Here is a 15,973-nt window from a genome sequence, read left to right on the forward strand (position 1 = left end):
TGTGGAGGCCAGGGTCTTCTTTGCCCCTGTGACCCTCTACCTGAGGATGGATCAGGGTCCAAGGCCAGGCTTACGAGGAAGACCTGGGTCATGTGGTTGGCAGTATTGCTACCTCCTATCTGCACGCTGTGGGGCTAGTCACCCCACTAGGCTTCATTTTCTTCTTCTTAGAGAGAGAGAACCTGCCTGGCAGCTGGGGGGTGGGATGGTAGGGTTAAATGAGGTAATGTCTGTCAAGAACGTGGCTCAAACCAAATAAACAGGGGTTTTCATTCTCTCTTCTGTTTCTCCATTTTTTTGGTGAAAAGAATGAGAGCCATTTCCTTGAAGACTTGAGACCAGTGGTTCAATGTAGCTTTGAGGGCAAGAAACTGCCCATAGGGAACTTGCAACAACACCGTGGCCCCTCCTCCCCCATGCCCCACTTCCTGGGGTCCAGGAAATGTGGACTTATGGAGAATCTTTTTACTAGATGGTCCCTAAGACTTCTTGGAGTTTTAATGCTTGGATTCTTAAGGAAATTGTGGTGTGCTCCTTTACCCTACAGGTGGGGCAAGCCAAGTTTGGGGGCTTCCTTCTGGAAGCATGGAGGTCTTCCTGGCTCAGTAACGCAGAAATCCAAAAAGCTAGAGCTCCCAGGGTATTGAATCTGATGGGTGTAGCTTGTGGATGGCTGTTTACCTGTAGGTGGCAGTGGTGACACGGGAATGGGAGAGGAGGGGGGTACAAGGGGAGGACACTGGCAGAGCTCCTTTCAGAAGAGCTGTAATAAGGATAGAAGTAACAGCAAGGGAAGGTCCTCTGTATTAGAGGCTCTGTCAGGTGTTTTCTGTATTATTTAGTCTCATCTAACAGCCACTGTGTGAGAGAGTGCTATTATTGCAGCATTTTACAGCAGTCCAAAGGCTTGGAGAGGTCAGGTTATTGCCTGCGGTCACACAGTAATTGGCAGAACTAGAACTCACCAAAATCTGAGTTCACACTCCCTGTTCCTAGACTCCATTATGATGCACATTTCTCCTGCTTCTAAGTCCGAAGGGAGAACCGGGGACAGCTGGGAACCGAGCTCTCATCTCACCAGACTGCCCAGTGCCTGTCACCTGGGGGCCTCAGAAGGGTTGATAGTCATCATTTTACTTCTAAAGGGCCCTCATCAGCATAAGGCCAGGCCTTCTTGACATGAAGATGTCCTGCCTCCAAGCAGTTTCCAGTTTAGGTTGGGGTTGGGGGCTAAGAAGGTACTTACGGCTCATTAAGCTGGTAAGATTTGGAAAAGTTCTCAGAACATTAGAATGGTCTTGAAGGCTCAGTCCTTGTGTGGACTGTACCATCAGGTGCTGGAGCCCATCAGAGGGCCTCTCTTGTGGGCGGCAGCAAAGAAGGTTCTGGAGAGGACGTTGGATGGGAGCAGATATGGGCAGATAGGCTGGAGAGAAGGCTTTCCAGACAGGAGAAGTCTGAGGTGACTTTCTCAGGGCTTGCAAAGACCTGCAGATCCTGATATGGTTCCTGTTTTCACCCTCTTGCAATTTTTTGTGGAATAAGGACTCAAATGGGTCTTCTCTTCAGCTTTGTTTGCTCTCATGGTGTATGACTGTGTTTTGTAAAAATACATATAGGCGCAACAATGCTGCCTTTCACCACTTCTATTCAACATGGTATTGGAAATTGTAGCCAGAGCAGTTAGGGAAGAAAAAGAAATAAAAGGCATCTAAATGGGAAAGGAAGGAGTAAAATTATCTCTGTTCCCTGATGACATGACTTTACATGTAGAAAACCTTGAAGATACCACACACACACAAAAAAAAACCTGCTAGAGCGAATAACATAAATTTACCAAAGCTGCAGGATACAAAATCAACATTCAAAAATCAGTTGTGTTTCTGTTAATATACATTAACAATGAACAATCTGAAAAGAAAAGAAAACAATTCCATTTACACTAGCCTCTAAAAAAATAAAATACCTAGGAATTAACCAAGGCAGCAAAAAATTATGCACCGAAAACTATAAAACGTTGCTGAAGGAAATTAAAGAAGAAAGAAGACATAAATATATGGAAAAACATCCTGTGTTCATAGAAGGGAAGACAGTTTTTTTTTTTAAGGCAGCCTCATTCTGTTGCCCAGGTTGGAGTGCAGTGGCGCAATTACGGCTCACTGCATGCAGCCTTGACCTCCCGGGCTCAAGTCATCCTCCCACCTTAGCCTCCTGAGTAGATGAAATGACAGGCACAAGCCACCACTCCTGGCTAATTTTTAAATTTTTTGTAGAGATGGGGTCCCCTTATGTTGCCCAGGCTGTTCTTAAACTCCTGAGCTCAAGCAGTCTTCCCACCTTGGCCTCCCAAAGTGATGGGATTTAAGGCATGAGCTACCATGCCTGGCCTGGGAAGCTCATATTTTTAAGATGACAACACTACCCAAAGTGATCTACAGATGTAACGAAATCCCAGTTAAAATTGCAATGAAGCCAGGCATGGTGGCATACACATGTATTCCCAGCTACTTGGAAGGCTAAGATGGGAGGACTGCTTGAGCCCAGGAGTTTGAGTCCAGACTGGGCAACATAGCAAGACCCTGTCTCTGGAAAAAAAAAAAAAAAAAAGACGAATGGCATTTTTTTCAGAAATAGAAAAATCCATCCTAAAATTCACATAAAATCTCAAGGGACCCCAAATAGCCAAACAACCTTTATTTTTTATTTATTTTTGTTTATTTTTTTGAGATGGGGTCTCGCTCTGTCACCCAGGCTGGAGTGCAGTGATGTGATTTTGGCTCATTTTGCAACCTCTGCCTCCCAGGTTCGAGTGATTCTTCTGGCTCAGCCTCCCAAGCACCTGGGACAACAGGTGTGCACCACCATGCCCAGCTAATTTTTTTAATGTTTTTATTTTTTTAGATGGAGTCTCGCTCTGTCGCCCAGGCTGGAGTGCAGTGGCGTCATCTCGGCTCACTGCAACGTCTGCCTGCTGAGTTCAAGCGACTCTCCTGCCTCAGCCTCCAGAGTAGCTGGGACTATAGATGTGTGCCCCCACGCCCAGCTAATTTTTGTACTTTTAGTAGAGATGGGGTTTCACCATGTTGGTTGGCCAGGATGGTCTCAATCTCTTGACCTCGTGATCCACCCGCCTCGGCCTCCCAAAGTGCTGGGATTACAGGTGTGAGCCACTGTGCCTGGCTAATTTTTGTATTTTTAGTAGAGACAGGGTTTCACTGTGTTGACCAGACTGGTGTCAAATTCCTGACCTCATGAGATCCACCCACCTCGGCCTCCGAAAATGTTGAGATTACAGGCGTAAGCCACTGCACCCGGCCCTAAACAACCTTTAAAAAGAACAAACTTAGAGGACTCACACTTCCTGATTTCAAAACTTACTTCAAAACTATAATAATCACAACATCGTGGTATTGGAATAAGGAATGACATATGGACCAATGGAATAAAGTAGAGAACTCAGAAATAAACTCTCCCATATATGGTCAATTGATTTTCAGCAAGGGTGCCAAAACTATTTAGAGGGGAAAGGACAGTCTTTTCAACAAATGGTGCTGGGAAAACTGAATATCCACACGCAAAAGAGTGAAGTTGGACCCTTATCTTATACCATATGCAAAAATGAACCCCAAACAGACCAAAGACCTAAACATAAGAGTGAAGGGAAAACTATAAAAATCTTAAAATAGGCCGGGTGCGGTGGCTCACGCCTGTAATCCCAGCACTTTGGGAGGCCAAGGCAGGCAGATCACGAGGTCAGGAGATCGAGACCATCCTGGCTAACACAGTGAAACCCCATCTCTACTAAAAATCCAAAAAATTAGCCTGGCGTAGTGGTGGGCGCCTGTAGTCTCAGCTACTCAGGAGGCTGAGGCAGGAGAATGGCATGAACCCAGGAGGTAGAGCTTGCAGTGAGCCGAGATCGCGCCACTGCAGTCCAGCCTGGGTGACAACGCGAGACTCCATCTCAAAAAAAAAAAAAAAAATCTTAAAAAGGGGAAATCATGACATTGGATTTAGCAAAGATTTCTGAGATATGATACCAAAACCACAGGCAACAAAAGAAAAATAGATAAATGGGACAATCAAAATTTAAAACTTTTGTGCATTAAAGGATACTATCAAGAGAGTGAAAAGACAACCATAAAATAGGAGGGATTCATATTCAGAATATATAAAGAACTCTTACAGCTTAACAACCAAAAAAAAAAAAAACTACTCAGTTTAAAAATGGAGCCAAGCATTGTGGCTCATGCCTGTGATCCTAGCACTTTGGGGGGCCAAGGCAAGAGGATCACTTGAGGCCAGGAGTTCAAGACCAGCCTGGGTAACATAGCAAGACCCCATCTCTACATAAATTTTTTAAGAAAATGATCTAGTTGTGGTAGTGCATCCCTGAAGTCCCAGCTACTTGGCAGGCTGAGGTGGGAGGGTTGCTTGAGACCAGGATTTCGAGGTTGCAATGAGCTATGATGCTATGATTGGGCCACTGCACTCCATTCTAGGTGACAAAGTGAGATCCTGTCTCTTAAAAAAAAGGGGTCGGGGGCAAAAAAAATTGAATAGATATGTCTCCAAAGAAGATATACAAATGGCCAAAAAGCACATGAAAAAATGCTCAACATCAGTAGTCATTAGAGAAACACAAAACAAAACCACACTGGGATACCACTTCACACCTGGTAAGCCAGGATCCCATCATTGAATTGGTGGTACCAATATTTGATCCTAGTTCTGTCTCTAAAGCCTGGATGTTTGCATGATATAGTCTCACCTGCTAGCAAAGCCTGAGTTTGGATCTGAAGTTAATATCTTGGAGGAATTCTGAAACTACCCCATCCTAACTCTCAATTCATGAAAGGATACCATCACCACTATTTTAATAAAAGTTTAATACAATCCACACTTCGCCGATACTCGGATAATAACATAGAAGACCTCTGTACAGGCTGGAAGTGTCCTTGTTTTACTGGATGCAGCTATGGTGAAGTGACACTTGTTTTTTACGTAACATACTAGATAGAACTCACACATCCAAACAAAAGCTATACTTTACAAGCAGTGACAGCACACTCCAAAAATATAGCTGTTGCTCAAAACATTTGTGCAACAGTCTTCCGTCTGCATTAAAAAGCCTCATTGTTTTATTTACTGCTCTTTTTAAATTCTTTTTACCTAAAAAAGATACATCCCTAACCTTTTCTCTTTATTCATCACACTTGGCACTCAAAGACTCAAAGACTTGACCACCCAGGTGCCTCCAAGCCCCTGCTCTTGAGAAAGCAACCCCGCCCCCAAATAGTAAGAATCTGACTTCACATAAATGCAATACACAGGCAGAGGACTGGGCAGGGGCTAGGAGGCTCTTGATATTTGGAGAAATCTTAACCAAAGTCAGTCCTCAGATGGCACCAGGCTGGCAGGTACAGAAGCAGTATTTTGATACTTGTCTACAAGACGGGGAAAGTGGAGGAGGAGAGGAAGGGATGAGAATGCATGTCAGCAATGGTTAAGAACTAGATAGGCCCCAGAGATGCCATACCCCCTCTCTGCCCTTTTCATGCATGTGGGAAAGAGAGTAAAAGTCATAAAGCCAGCAAGGAGCAGAGCTGGCTACCAGGGAAATCAGAGCCCCCCGAGGGAGGGCAGGCAGGCCTAGGAAGAATGGGGGTGGTGGTAGGCACCATCCGTTTAGTCTAGAGAAGAATAGACTAAGGGCAGAGGCTCCAGGAAGGTTAAGGGGGAGGACACAATGTAGCCACTGAGACAGCAGTGTGCCCTGTCACCCTATGGCTTATCCAGACACAATGAGCCCCAGGTGTGCTGGGAGCCTGCAGCAGTGAAATGGTGCCTGCCTCCTGCCCCTGCTCTTCCTGCAGCTGTGTCTGAACACCCCTCCTCTTCAAGGTGTCCACGCCCAGAGGAATGACTCACCACCTGGGTCACACACAGTAGGGGCATGTCTGCAGCCATAAATCCAGCAGCCTCCTCAGGAGGAGACTTATCCTGATGGAAGCAGCTTTGCCTGCGGGCCTGGACTTGCTACTCTTTCGAGCCAGGAAGGGGAGAGGCCAGCTGGCCAGCGGGTAGTCGTCTCTTCCCTTCACAGAACTCAAGCTGTGGCACAGACTCTCATGGAGAAGAAAGTACAGAGATTGCACTTTGGTAGGGCCACAAGGGATACAGTCTTGGGAGGCTTAATAGAGGAAATATTAAATCAATGAAACCTCATTTCCAAGTTCGGTTTAGCAGCAGAATCCATTAACCTTATATTCACCCTCTCCTTTCCTCTTAAGATACTGGGGAAGGGTTCAAAGGCATGGTAACTTATCCTCAGGGTCAGCGCATTCTATTCAATTACTGGGGTTTGAGTTTTCAAGCTAAAAGATATATACTCATTTTGATTATAAAGAACCAACCCAAAAAGAATGCTTCTTTCTTTTCATTTTGCAGAAAATGCCACACAAACACAACCATGGGTATTTAGCTCTACTGAAACAGATGAGGGAAGGCTGACAGAGGAGCTCAAATCAGTTCTGATTTTTCTCTTCATAAAAGAATTTCCAGCTAATCAAGAGCAAAGTTGGATCTGATTGCCTCTGGAACTAAGGCCACTCAATGTGGGCTCCCTCACTCAGTCCTGTCCCCAGGCCAGAGGAAAGCAAAGTTCAGTCTCATTTATTTTGTCACCTAAATCGTCAAAACCTAAAATAAAACCTGGTGCAACAGCAGAAACACAGTGTTATAGGGAGCAGTGGGGCAAGTCCTTCCCACCAGCCAGCCCTCTGGACGGATAATTGTAAAGTGCTGACCTCTCTGGTGATATGCTAATGGCCAAGGACTGGGCTAGGGAAGAGGCTGGGTAGGGTGGGCCAGGCTGAGCTGGACTGGACAGGGCAGGGCAGGCCTGAGCTCGGGTAATCAGATACGGCTCCCATTAAATCTTCAGTGCGAGAGCAGCATAGCATCCTGATGCCGTTGCCATGGCATTTTCTCTCGCCTGGGGTAGGACCCAGGCCAGGATGCCCTGAAGCCTTGACGCTGACAGCAGTGATAGTGCTGGCTCTAAGCATGGTTTTACTGCCCACACACCCTCCCATGCTCTCTGAAACCTAAGGCAGCCCTATTTGGAGGAACCTCGCAATCCAGCGGCTTGGCTTTTTGGCTGCCGCTTTCTACACTTTGATGTTAAATATAGTGACTTCAGAAGCAGCCAACACCAGAAGGCAAGAGAGGACTGGTTTTAGCATTTTGCATTCAGCAACATCCTTTTGGTGAGAATGGAGAAGAAAACAGCCAAATGATCTACCTCCTCAACCATCAATAGTGTTAGGGCTGGGCACAGTGGCTCACGCCTGTAATCCCAGCCATTTGGGAGGCTGAGGCGGGTGGAGCACCTGAGGTCAGGAGTTCGAGACCAGTCTGGCCAACATGCTGAAACCCATCTCTACTAAAAATGCAAAAATTAGCTAGGCATGGTGGCACATGCCTGTAATCCCAGCTACTTGGGAGGCTGAGACAGGAAAATTGCTTGAACCCAGGAGGCAAAGGTTGCAGTGAGCCGAGATCACGCCATTGCGCTCTAGCCTGCACAATGGAGCGAGACTCTGTCTCACATAATGATGATAATAATAATAATAATAATAGTGATAGTAATAATCCCTGAATCCCACCCCATACCATTCAAAGTAGAACCTCTGGGGCATGAGGCTCAGGTTTGGGGCTCTCTAGAAGCTCCCCAGGTGGTTCTCATGTGTGAGATCCATAACTTAGAGGAAGGGATGCTAATGCAGTCATTCATCTGATGTAAATGCATTGCACTACTGCCAAGTGCTGGGCACTGGGGACCCAGTGTAAGGCAAGACAGACCTAGTCCCTGCCCTCACAGAGCTCACTCACATCTCAGAGGGGGAAGGGAGTCAGTGACCCTGGCTGTAGTCCTGGCTCTGCCACTGACGATCCTGAGCTCCTGGACCTTTCCTTTTTCTTCTGCAGGCCCCGGGTTTCTCGTCAAAGGAGGTTACAGATCCAAATGATCTCTGATCCCCACCCTGCTACTCCCTGACCCAGCAGTCCATTGACCTATGTATAATTTTTCTGTCTTTTTTGGTGGTGGTTTTTAAAATACACATAACATTAAATTTATCATTTTAACCATTAAACAAAAAGTTTTTTAAGAGACAGGGTCTTACTCTGTCGCCTAGGCTGGAATGCAATGGCTCAATCATATCTCACTGCAGCCTCAAACTCCTGGACTTAAGCAATCTTCCTGCCTCAGCCTCATTAGTAGTTAGGACCACAGGCACAAGCCACTATGCCCAGCTAATTTTTAAATTTTTTGTAGAAACAATGTCTTGCTATGTTTCCCAGGCTGGTCTCAAATCCTGGATTCAAGTAACCCTCCTGCCTCAGCCTCCCAAAGTTCTGAGATTACAGTTGTGAGCCATCTTGCCTGGCCCATTTTAACCATTTTAAAGTATACAGTTCAGTGGCATTAAGTATGTTCACATTGTGTGCAACCATCAACAACCATCTCCAGAACTCTTTCATTTTCCCCAAACTGAAATTCTGTGTTCATTAAACAATAACTCCCCATTTCCCCACCCCTGCACCCCCCAGCAGCCTCTGGCAACCACCATTCTACTTTCTGTCTTTAAATTTGACTATTCTAGGTACCTAATTGTAAGTAGAATCATCTAGTATTTGTCTTGGTGAATGGCTTATTTCACTTAGCACAAGGCCCTCAAGGTTCAGCCATATTGTGCATGCAATAGGATTTCCTTCCTTTTTAAGGCTGAATAATATTCCATTATATGTATATCCATTTGGCTTATCCATTCTTTAGTTGATGGACACAGGCTGTTTATACCTTTTGGCTCTTGTGACTATTGCTGCTATGAACATGACTCTGCAAATATCTCCTCAAGGCCCTGCTTTCAATTCTTTTGGGTATATACTCAGAAGTGAAATTGCTAGATCATAGGGTAACGCTGTGTTTTTTGTTTGTTTGTTTGTTTTTGTTTTTGAGACAGAGTCCGGCTCTGTCGCCCAGGCTGGAATGCAGTGACGTGATCTCGGCTCACTGCAAGCTCTGCCTCCCAGGTTCAGTGCCTCCCAGGTTCAGGCTGACTGCCTCAGCCTCCCGAGTAGCTGGAACTACAGGCACCCACCACCACACCCGGCTAATTTTTTGTATTTTTAGTAGAGATGGGGTTTCACCATGTTAGCCAGATGGTCTCGATCTCCTGACTTGGTGATCCGTCCTCCTTGGCCTCCCAAAGTGCTGGGATTACAGGCGTGAGCCACCACACCCTGCTGGGTAATTCTGTGTTTTAACTACTATCCTGTTTTCTATAGCAGCTGTACCATTTTACATTTCCATCAAAAGTGTAAAAGGGTTCCAATTTGTCTATATCCTTGCCAACACTTGTTATTTTCTATTTTTTTGATAGTAGCCATCCTACTGGGTGTGAGGTGATATTTCATTGTGTTTTTGACTTGCACTTCCCTAATACTTAGTGATGTTGAACCTCTTTTCACATACTTGTTAGTCATTTATATATCTTCTTTGGAGAAATGTCTGTTCAAGTCCTTTCCTATTTTTTAATTGGATAGTTTGGGTTTTTTTATTATTAAGTTATAGGAGTTCTTTACATAGTCTGGATATTAACCCCTTATCATATATATAATTTTGCAAATATTTTCTTCCTCTGCAGGTTCACTCTGTTGTGTCCTTTGATGCCTGGAAGTTTTTATTTTGATGTAGTTCAAAATTTTTCTTTTGTTGCCTGTGCTTTTGGTGTCATATCCATGAGATGATTGCCAAATCTAGTGTCATGAAGCTTTTTCACTATGTTTTCTTCTAAGAGTTTTTTAGTTTGAGCTCTTATATTTATGTCTTTGATCCATTCGGAGTAAATTTTTGTATATGGTGTAAGATAAAGGGTCCAAGTTCATTCTTTTGCATGTGGCAATCCAATTTTCACAGCACCATTTGTTGAAAATACTGTCCTTTCCTCATTGAATGGTCAGAAAGTCATTTTGTGGATGAGATAAAATAATGTACATGAAGCACCCAACACCACGCCTACAGTGGCTTGATAACCAATGGTCCTTTCTTTCTCCCCCTTATCTGAAATGTAGTTTTTAACTACTGCAGTTGATTTTTAATAATCCCAATAGCAAATACCTGTATAGTACTGACTGTGTGCCAGGCTCTGTTCTAAGTGTTTCATGTATATCAACCCATTAATTTTCATAACAAATATATCAGGTAAGTACTGTTATTTTCACTAGCTTTGGCACCTAGAAGTTAAGTAATTTACCCAAGACCACACAACTAGTAAGTAGTGGAGCCTGTATTTGAACCTAGGTACTTTGGCTGCAGACTCTATGGGTTCATAAACCTACTATCCTCATGTTTGGAGTGATTTTTGATGGCTTAGGCCTGTCATAAGCTTTTCAGTGTAGAGTTTGGTGAATGAAGAACCTGTTATAACATCAGCCCTCAGGCCAGGACCTTTCCCGGGTGTTCTCTTGTGATAATAGCACTCCTAGAATGGCTCTGTTGGCTCAGCCCATCTGCTTGGGAGGAGAATGTGGTGGTTCTGGTCTCTCCCCATTTCCTGCCAAGGCCCACTTATTCCAGGAGAAATGTAAACCCATTTTCTCTCTGATTTCACAGAAAAGGCAACAGATGGCTCCCTGCAAAGTGAGGACTGGACGTTGAATATGGAGATCTGTGACATCATCAATGAGACGGAGGAAGGGTACGTGTGCCCCCTCTCCTGGGAAGCCTCTCTCAGCTTTTAGGGGCCACTCAAAGCTTGTCAGGACCTAAGGGTGGCAGGTTTTATTTTTTGTTTTGTTCCTAGTCTGTTTGGTTTGGCACTGAATAAGCTGACACACTCTGAATTATCTGTCCTTTTTGTCTTCATCCCTCCCCCACTTGCCCAGTGGCAGTGCTGGAGGTAGAACAGGGACGACCTCTTTTAATCACCTGCTTTTAATCACAAGTGGAAATGAAGCTGCTTGATTGCTCGGTTCCCAGTGGCCATTAGTCTCTGCAGCCCAAGTGTCACCTCGTCCCTCCTCTCCTCCCTGGCCTCTGCCTCTCCTTCACAGCCTGTCTCTGCCCTGGTTTGCCAGGAGTCAGAGAGCACCGCCGTGTCCATGGAGGGAGGTCCAGGGCATGGGGCAGACACGGCCAGGAGTGGGAAAGCAGCATGAGTGGACTTAGAACACGTTGCCCCTCCTGCATTCCTGCACTGCTGGATCCGTTCTTGTTGTTATTTCCTGAATCCTCTTTTGTTTTATAGCTGCACTCTTATTTGTACTTCTTCCAAACTGGTCTGTATTTAGCCCTCTGTCCATACCACTAACACTTACTTTACTGTAGCCATGCCCTCTTAAACCATTTTCAGAGTGGCAAGGAGAGCAGCTGGGACTCAGGCATCCCTGGGCTGGCATCTCAGCACTGTCACTCCAGCCTTGCCATGTGTGAACTGGGGACCAGCCTCTCAAGCTTGGTCCTGCTTTCATGCAACAAATATTTCTCGAATGACTACCTTGTGCCAGGCCCTATTGTAAATACTGAGGACACAGCAGTGAACAAGATAGATTCCTTCCCCCTGGGGAGCTGCCACTCTATAGTAGTAGGGAGGCAGGCCATAAACAAGATAATTAAACATATAACCTGGTCAGATGAGGACAAGACTGTGGAAGGGAGATGGGGAGAGAGGAGTCTGGGAATTAGCAATTTTAAATAGAGTGATCAAGAAAAGTCTTGGCTGGGCTCGGTGGCTCACATCTGTAATCCTAGCACTTTGGGAGGCCAACGTGGGCCAGTCGCTTGAGCCCAGGAATTCGAGACCAGCCTGGGCAACACGGTTGAATCTTGTCTTTACTTGGGAGGCTGAGGTGGGAGGATCACTTGAGCCCAGGAGGTCAAGGCTGCAGTGAGCTATGAGCATGCCACTGTACTCCAGTTTTGGTGATAGAGAAAAACCCTGTCTCAAAAAAAAAAAGAAAAGACAAAACAACAGAAAAGTCTCATTTAGAAGGTGACTTTGAACAAAGACCTGAAGGAGATGAGGGAGTAGGGGATGAGGATTATACAAGGGAAGAACTGTCAAGGCTCATGGAACAGCAAACCCAGAAGTCCTGGGACAGAGGGTGTCTGATGTGTTTGAGGAATAGCAAGGTGGCTAATGGGCCCGGAGTGGAGTGGTCAAAGAAGAGAGTACCTGGAGAGGAAGTTACCGACATACTGGGGATCCAGATAACGCAGGGCCACGTAGAACCAGAGCGACTCTGGCTTCAACCTTTTTGGAGATTCAAGCAGAGGAGTGGTGTGGTCCCACTCTTATTGGAAAGAGATCACTCAGTCTACTGTGTTCAGAGTGGCCTGACTGGGGGCAGGCCAAGGACAGATGCAGAAAACCCAGCGATGGCCTGGCATAGTGGTGTGCACCTGCAATTCCAGCACTGTACGAGGCTGAGGCAGGAAGATTGCTTACGCCTAGGAGTTCGAGGCTGTGATGAACCAGGACGATGTCACTGCATTCTAGCCTGGGCGACAGAGTAAGACCCTGTCTCTAAAAAGAAAAAGAAAAGAAGAAAGAAAACCCAGTGAGGAGGTTATCACAGTAATACTGGTGTGAGATGATTAGAAGTGATGGGATTCTGAATGTGTTAGAAGGTAGAGCCAATGGAATTGGCTGACATGGGACAGGAAAGAAGAGTCAAGGGAAATTGCAAAGTTCGGGGCCTGAACAGCCATGGGATGGAGCTGCTGTTTCCGGAGGTGGAGCAGGCTGGGGAGCAGAGATCAGGAGTAGATCTTTGCTGCCAGCTAGGCTCCTGGAAGATGTGACAGGGAACTGCACAGGGAACTTGAGTTGGGGGCAGTGGCCTGCACTAGATGAAAACTTGGGAGTCTTTGGTGAAAGGTGGCATATTTTCACCAGCTAAATATAGGTGATCAGCTTGGTGCCTGGCACACAGATGTGACTCACAAATAGTTGTTAGGGACTACACATCTCTAATCCCATCGTCACTGGGCTCTGAGTGGCTACCTTCCTCACGTCCTCCTAACACGCCACTAATTCACTTGTTTGTCCAATCATCCGGCCATGTTTACTGACCCCCAGGGGTGGAGGTATAGCAGCTACAGGATGCCAAGGTGAATGTTCCAGCCTGCCCTTGAAAGCTCACCTGGCAGGACTGGCAAGGGCTGTGGCCGAGACCTGTCCCTGATGCCATGGTCCCAGAGGGAAAGGTGGGTACAGATGCCTCCTGGAGGGGCTGTCTTCCAGGATGGCAGGAGAAATGTGTCCCGTAGCCAAGGGTGGCATCAAAAGGGCCAGTGTGTCAAGGGATACAAGTGGTCTAGGATGGACAGGGTGACGTTGGGGGAGCGGGAGGTTCTGGAATCCAGCTGGAAAGGTAGTCAAGGTCAGGTGCCGCATTCTCTGGTGTCTGCACTTTACCCTAGAGGTGCACCTCTGCTTCGACCCCTTCCCTCCTACCCCTTCCTGCTGCAGAACCAGCAAGTTGCTCCCTTGCTAACAAGCCTTCAGGGGCTTCGCAGGCACTGAAGTTAAAAACCCTAACCAGGCCCCTCATGAGGAGCCCCAGACCCCTCGGCAGCTCCACTTTGAGCTCTTCAACCCTGCTGATCTTTCAGCTCCTTGAATTTTCAATATTCCTGGTCCCGGCTTGAAATTCTCTACAGATTTGAGCAATACACAAATATGTTGGCAACTCTTATTTTCCAGTGAATTGCTCAAATATCTCTATGACTTGAGGGCAGGAAGCCCAGGAACCCCAGGAGCTTCCTTATTCTGAAGGGGCCAATGCCTTCTTTTTCAAATCCTCAGTTCCCAGAAGGCTGGTCACACACATCTTGCTCTTCAAGTGGCTAAAGCTCCTGTTGCTACCTTTTTGAGTGAGAGCATCTCAGTGATTCCTGAGAATATTTTTTCCTTGCCTCTGCTGTGAGGTGTCTCAAAATCTCTTCCTAGCCAGGTGCAGTGGCTCATGCCTGTAGTCCCACCTATTCAGGAGGCTGAGGCAGGAGGATTGCTTGAGCCCAGGTGTTTGAGACCAGCCTAGGAAATGTAGTGAGACCCCATATCTTAAAAATAATAATAACAATAATAGTAATAATAATAATAATAATCTCTTCCTGAGTGAAAGAAACTCCCACAAGTTGAACTGACAGTAGGGCGCCCCACCCACCCCTTTGTGCCCTCCCTGAAGGGCCTCTGACCTGCTGTCCCTTCTGTTCTCGTCACCTCTCTCACTAAGTAGATCCTGTCATTCACTGGATCTCTCAGTTTGAATCTCATTTCCCTAACCCCCTCCCCTCCTGATTTGGACAAGTCCTCTGTTATATGATTTCATAACCCATGTTGTACTGATGCTCATCACAGTTTAAACTTATAGATCTGTGGGACGGTTGTTAGTGTCTGTCTTGCCCTGCAACCCCCACAAGGCTGTGATCTCCATGAGGACAGGATTTCCATCTGTTTTACTCAATATTTTTTTGTTTGTTTGTTTGTTTGTTTTTTTGAGATGGAGTCTCACTCTGTGGCCCAGGCTGGAGTGCAGTGGCGCGATCTCGGCTCACTGCAAGCTCCATCTCCCAGGTTCACGCCATTCTCCTGCCTCAGCCTCCCGAGTAGCTGGGACTACAGGCGCCCACCACCACGCCCGGCTAATTTTTTTTGTATTTTTAGTAGAGACGGAGTTTCACCATGGTCTCGATCTCCTGACCTCATGATCCACCCACCTCGGCCTCCCAAAGTGCTGGGATTACAGGCGTGAGCCACCGCGCCTGGCCAGTTACTCAACATTTTGTCCCTAGCACCTAGCATAATGCATTTGATGAGCTGTTAATAAATATTCGTTAAATAAGTGAATAAATGAACGAAGTCTCTAACTCACAGTCTGATGAGGAATGTAGGCATATAAACATATGCCTAACACAGCATAACGAGTGCTGGGTGAGGGGCACGGAGAGAGAGAGAAGCTATATATAGCTACGGAGACTAGTGCAGGGGCAGTGGGCAGCCTTGGGACTTTTGGCAGCAAAGCCTTCTTGGAGGAAGTGACACCAGACTGGAGTCTTACAGAGTGCCAGGGTATCAGCCAGATGAGGCGGGTGGATGAAGGGGAGGAAGGTGGACACCCCAGGCTGGAGCAATCCTAGGTCACCACTCGCTTATTGTGCGAGCCTGTGTGAGTTACTTCATCTCCCTGTGTCTGTGTCCCGTTTCCTCACTTACAAAATGGGGTTGCCAATAATACCTATCTCATAGGGTTGTTATAAGGATTAAAGGAGTAAATATATATGACGTATCTGGCTACATAACTGTGTCTTCATATCTATACTATGTCTATATGGATGTACTATTTCCCTTTAAAGATTTCCATTGCCCATGACTTTTGTCATCACTTTCATTTGGGTGTCAGTTATCTGCCCAGTCTTGGTGACTGTCTTTGTGGATTCACTGCCCTTACCCTGTCTGCCATCTCTGAGCACTTGCCATATGCCAGGCCCTGCAGGCCCTGTGTCCAGCCCTGCAGTGCATCATCACAAGCAGCGCCCCCTACCCCCAACAGTTCCATATGGTAGCGACAGCCTGTTTCAGTGTTAAGGAAACTGAGGCTGAGTAGTTTGGTCACTTGCCAAAGGCCTTGCAGCACAGCTTGGAAGGGCACGTGCAGGATGCAAGCACAGGCTCACCTGGCCACAGCCACTGAAGTGCTGTCTGCACTTCTTGTATTTGTGCAATACTTTACCAATGGGAGGCTGTGGTCCTGGTGGGTGCAGATTGGTAAACTGCCCCAAAGGCCTCTCCTTGGGCTTTCCCTAATGTCCAGAGCTGAGGTCACCATCAGCCTGAGGAATGCTGATGCCTAAGGCCTTGTATGGCAGTCCTTCAGGCATTAACCAGGAGTGGCTGACTGA

General features: G+C 46.4%; 1 protein-coding gene across 3 annotated transcripts in view; it reads left to right on the plus strand.

Annotated features, from left to right (window-relative positions):
* The window catches only part of TOM1L2 (target of myb1 like 2 membrane trafficking protein), a 127,176-nt gene that overhangs the window by 52,558 nt on the left and 58,645 nt on the right, over positions 1-15,973 (plus strand). For all 3 annotated transcript variants that reach the window (XM_024234840.3, XM_024234841.3, XM_054535485.2), the window contains exon 2: positions 10,682-10,766. In XM_024234840.3, the coding sequence (XP_024090608.1) occupies positions 10,682-10,766 (85 nt within the window). The remainder of the gene's footprint in view (positions 1-10,681; positions 10,767-15,973) is intronic.

This window comes from Pongo abelii, chromosome 19 (assembly GCF_028885655.2).
Source record: "Pongo abelii isolate AG06213 chromosome 19, NHGRI_mPonAbe1-v2.0_pri, whole genome shotgun sequence".
NCBI classification, from domain to species: domain Eukaryota; kingdom Metazoa; phylum Chordata; class Mammalia; order Primates; family Hominidae; genus Pongo; species Pongo abelii.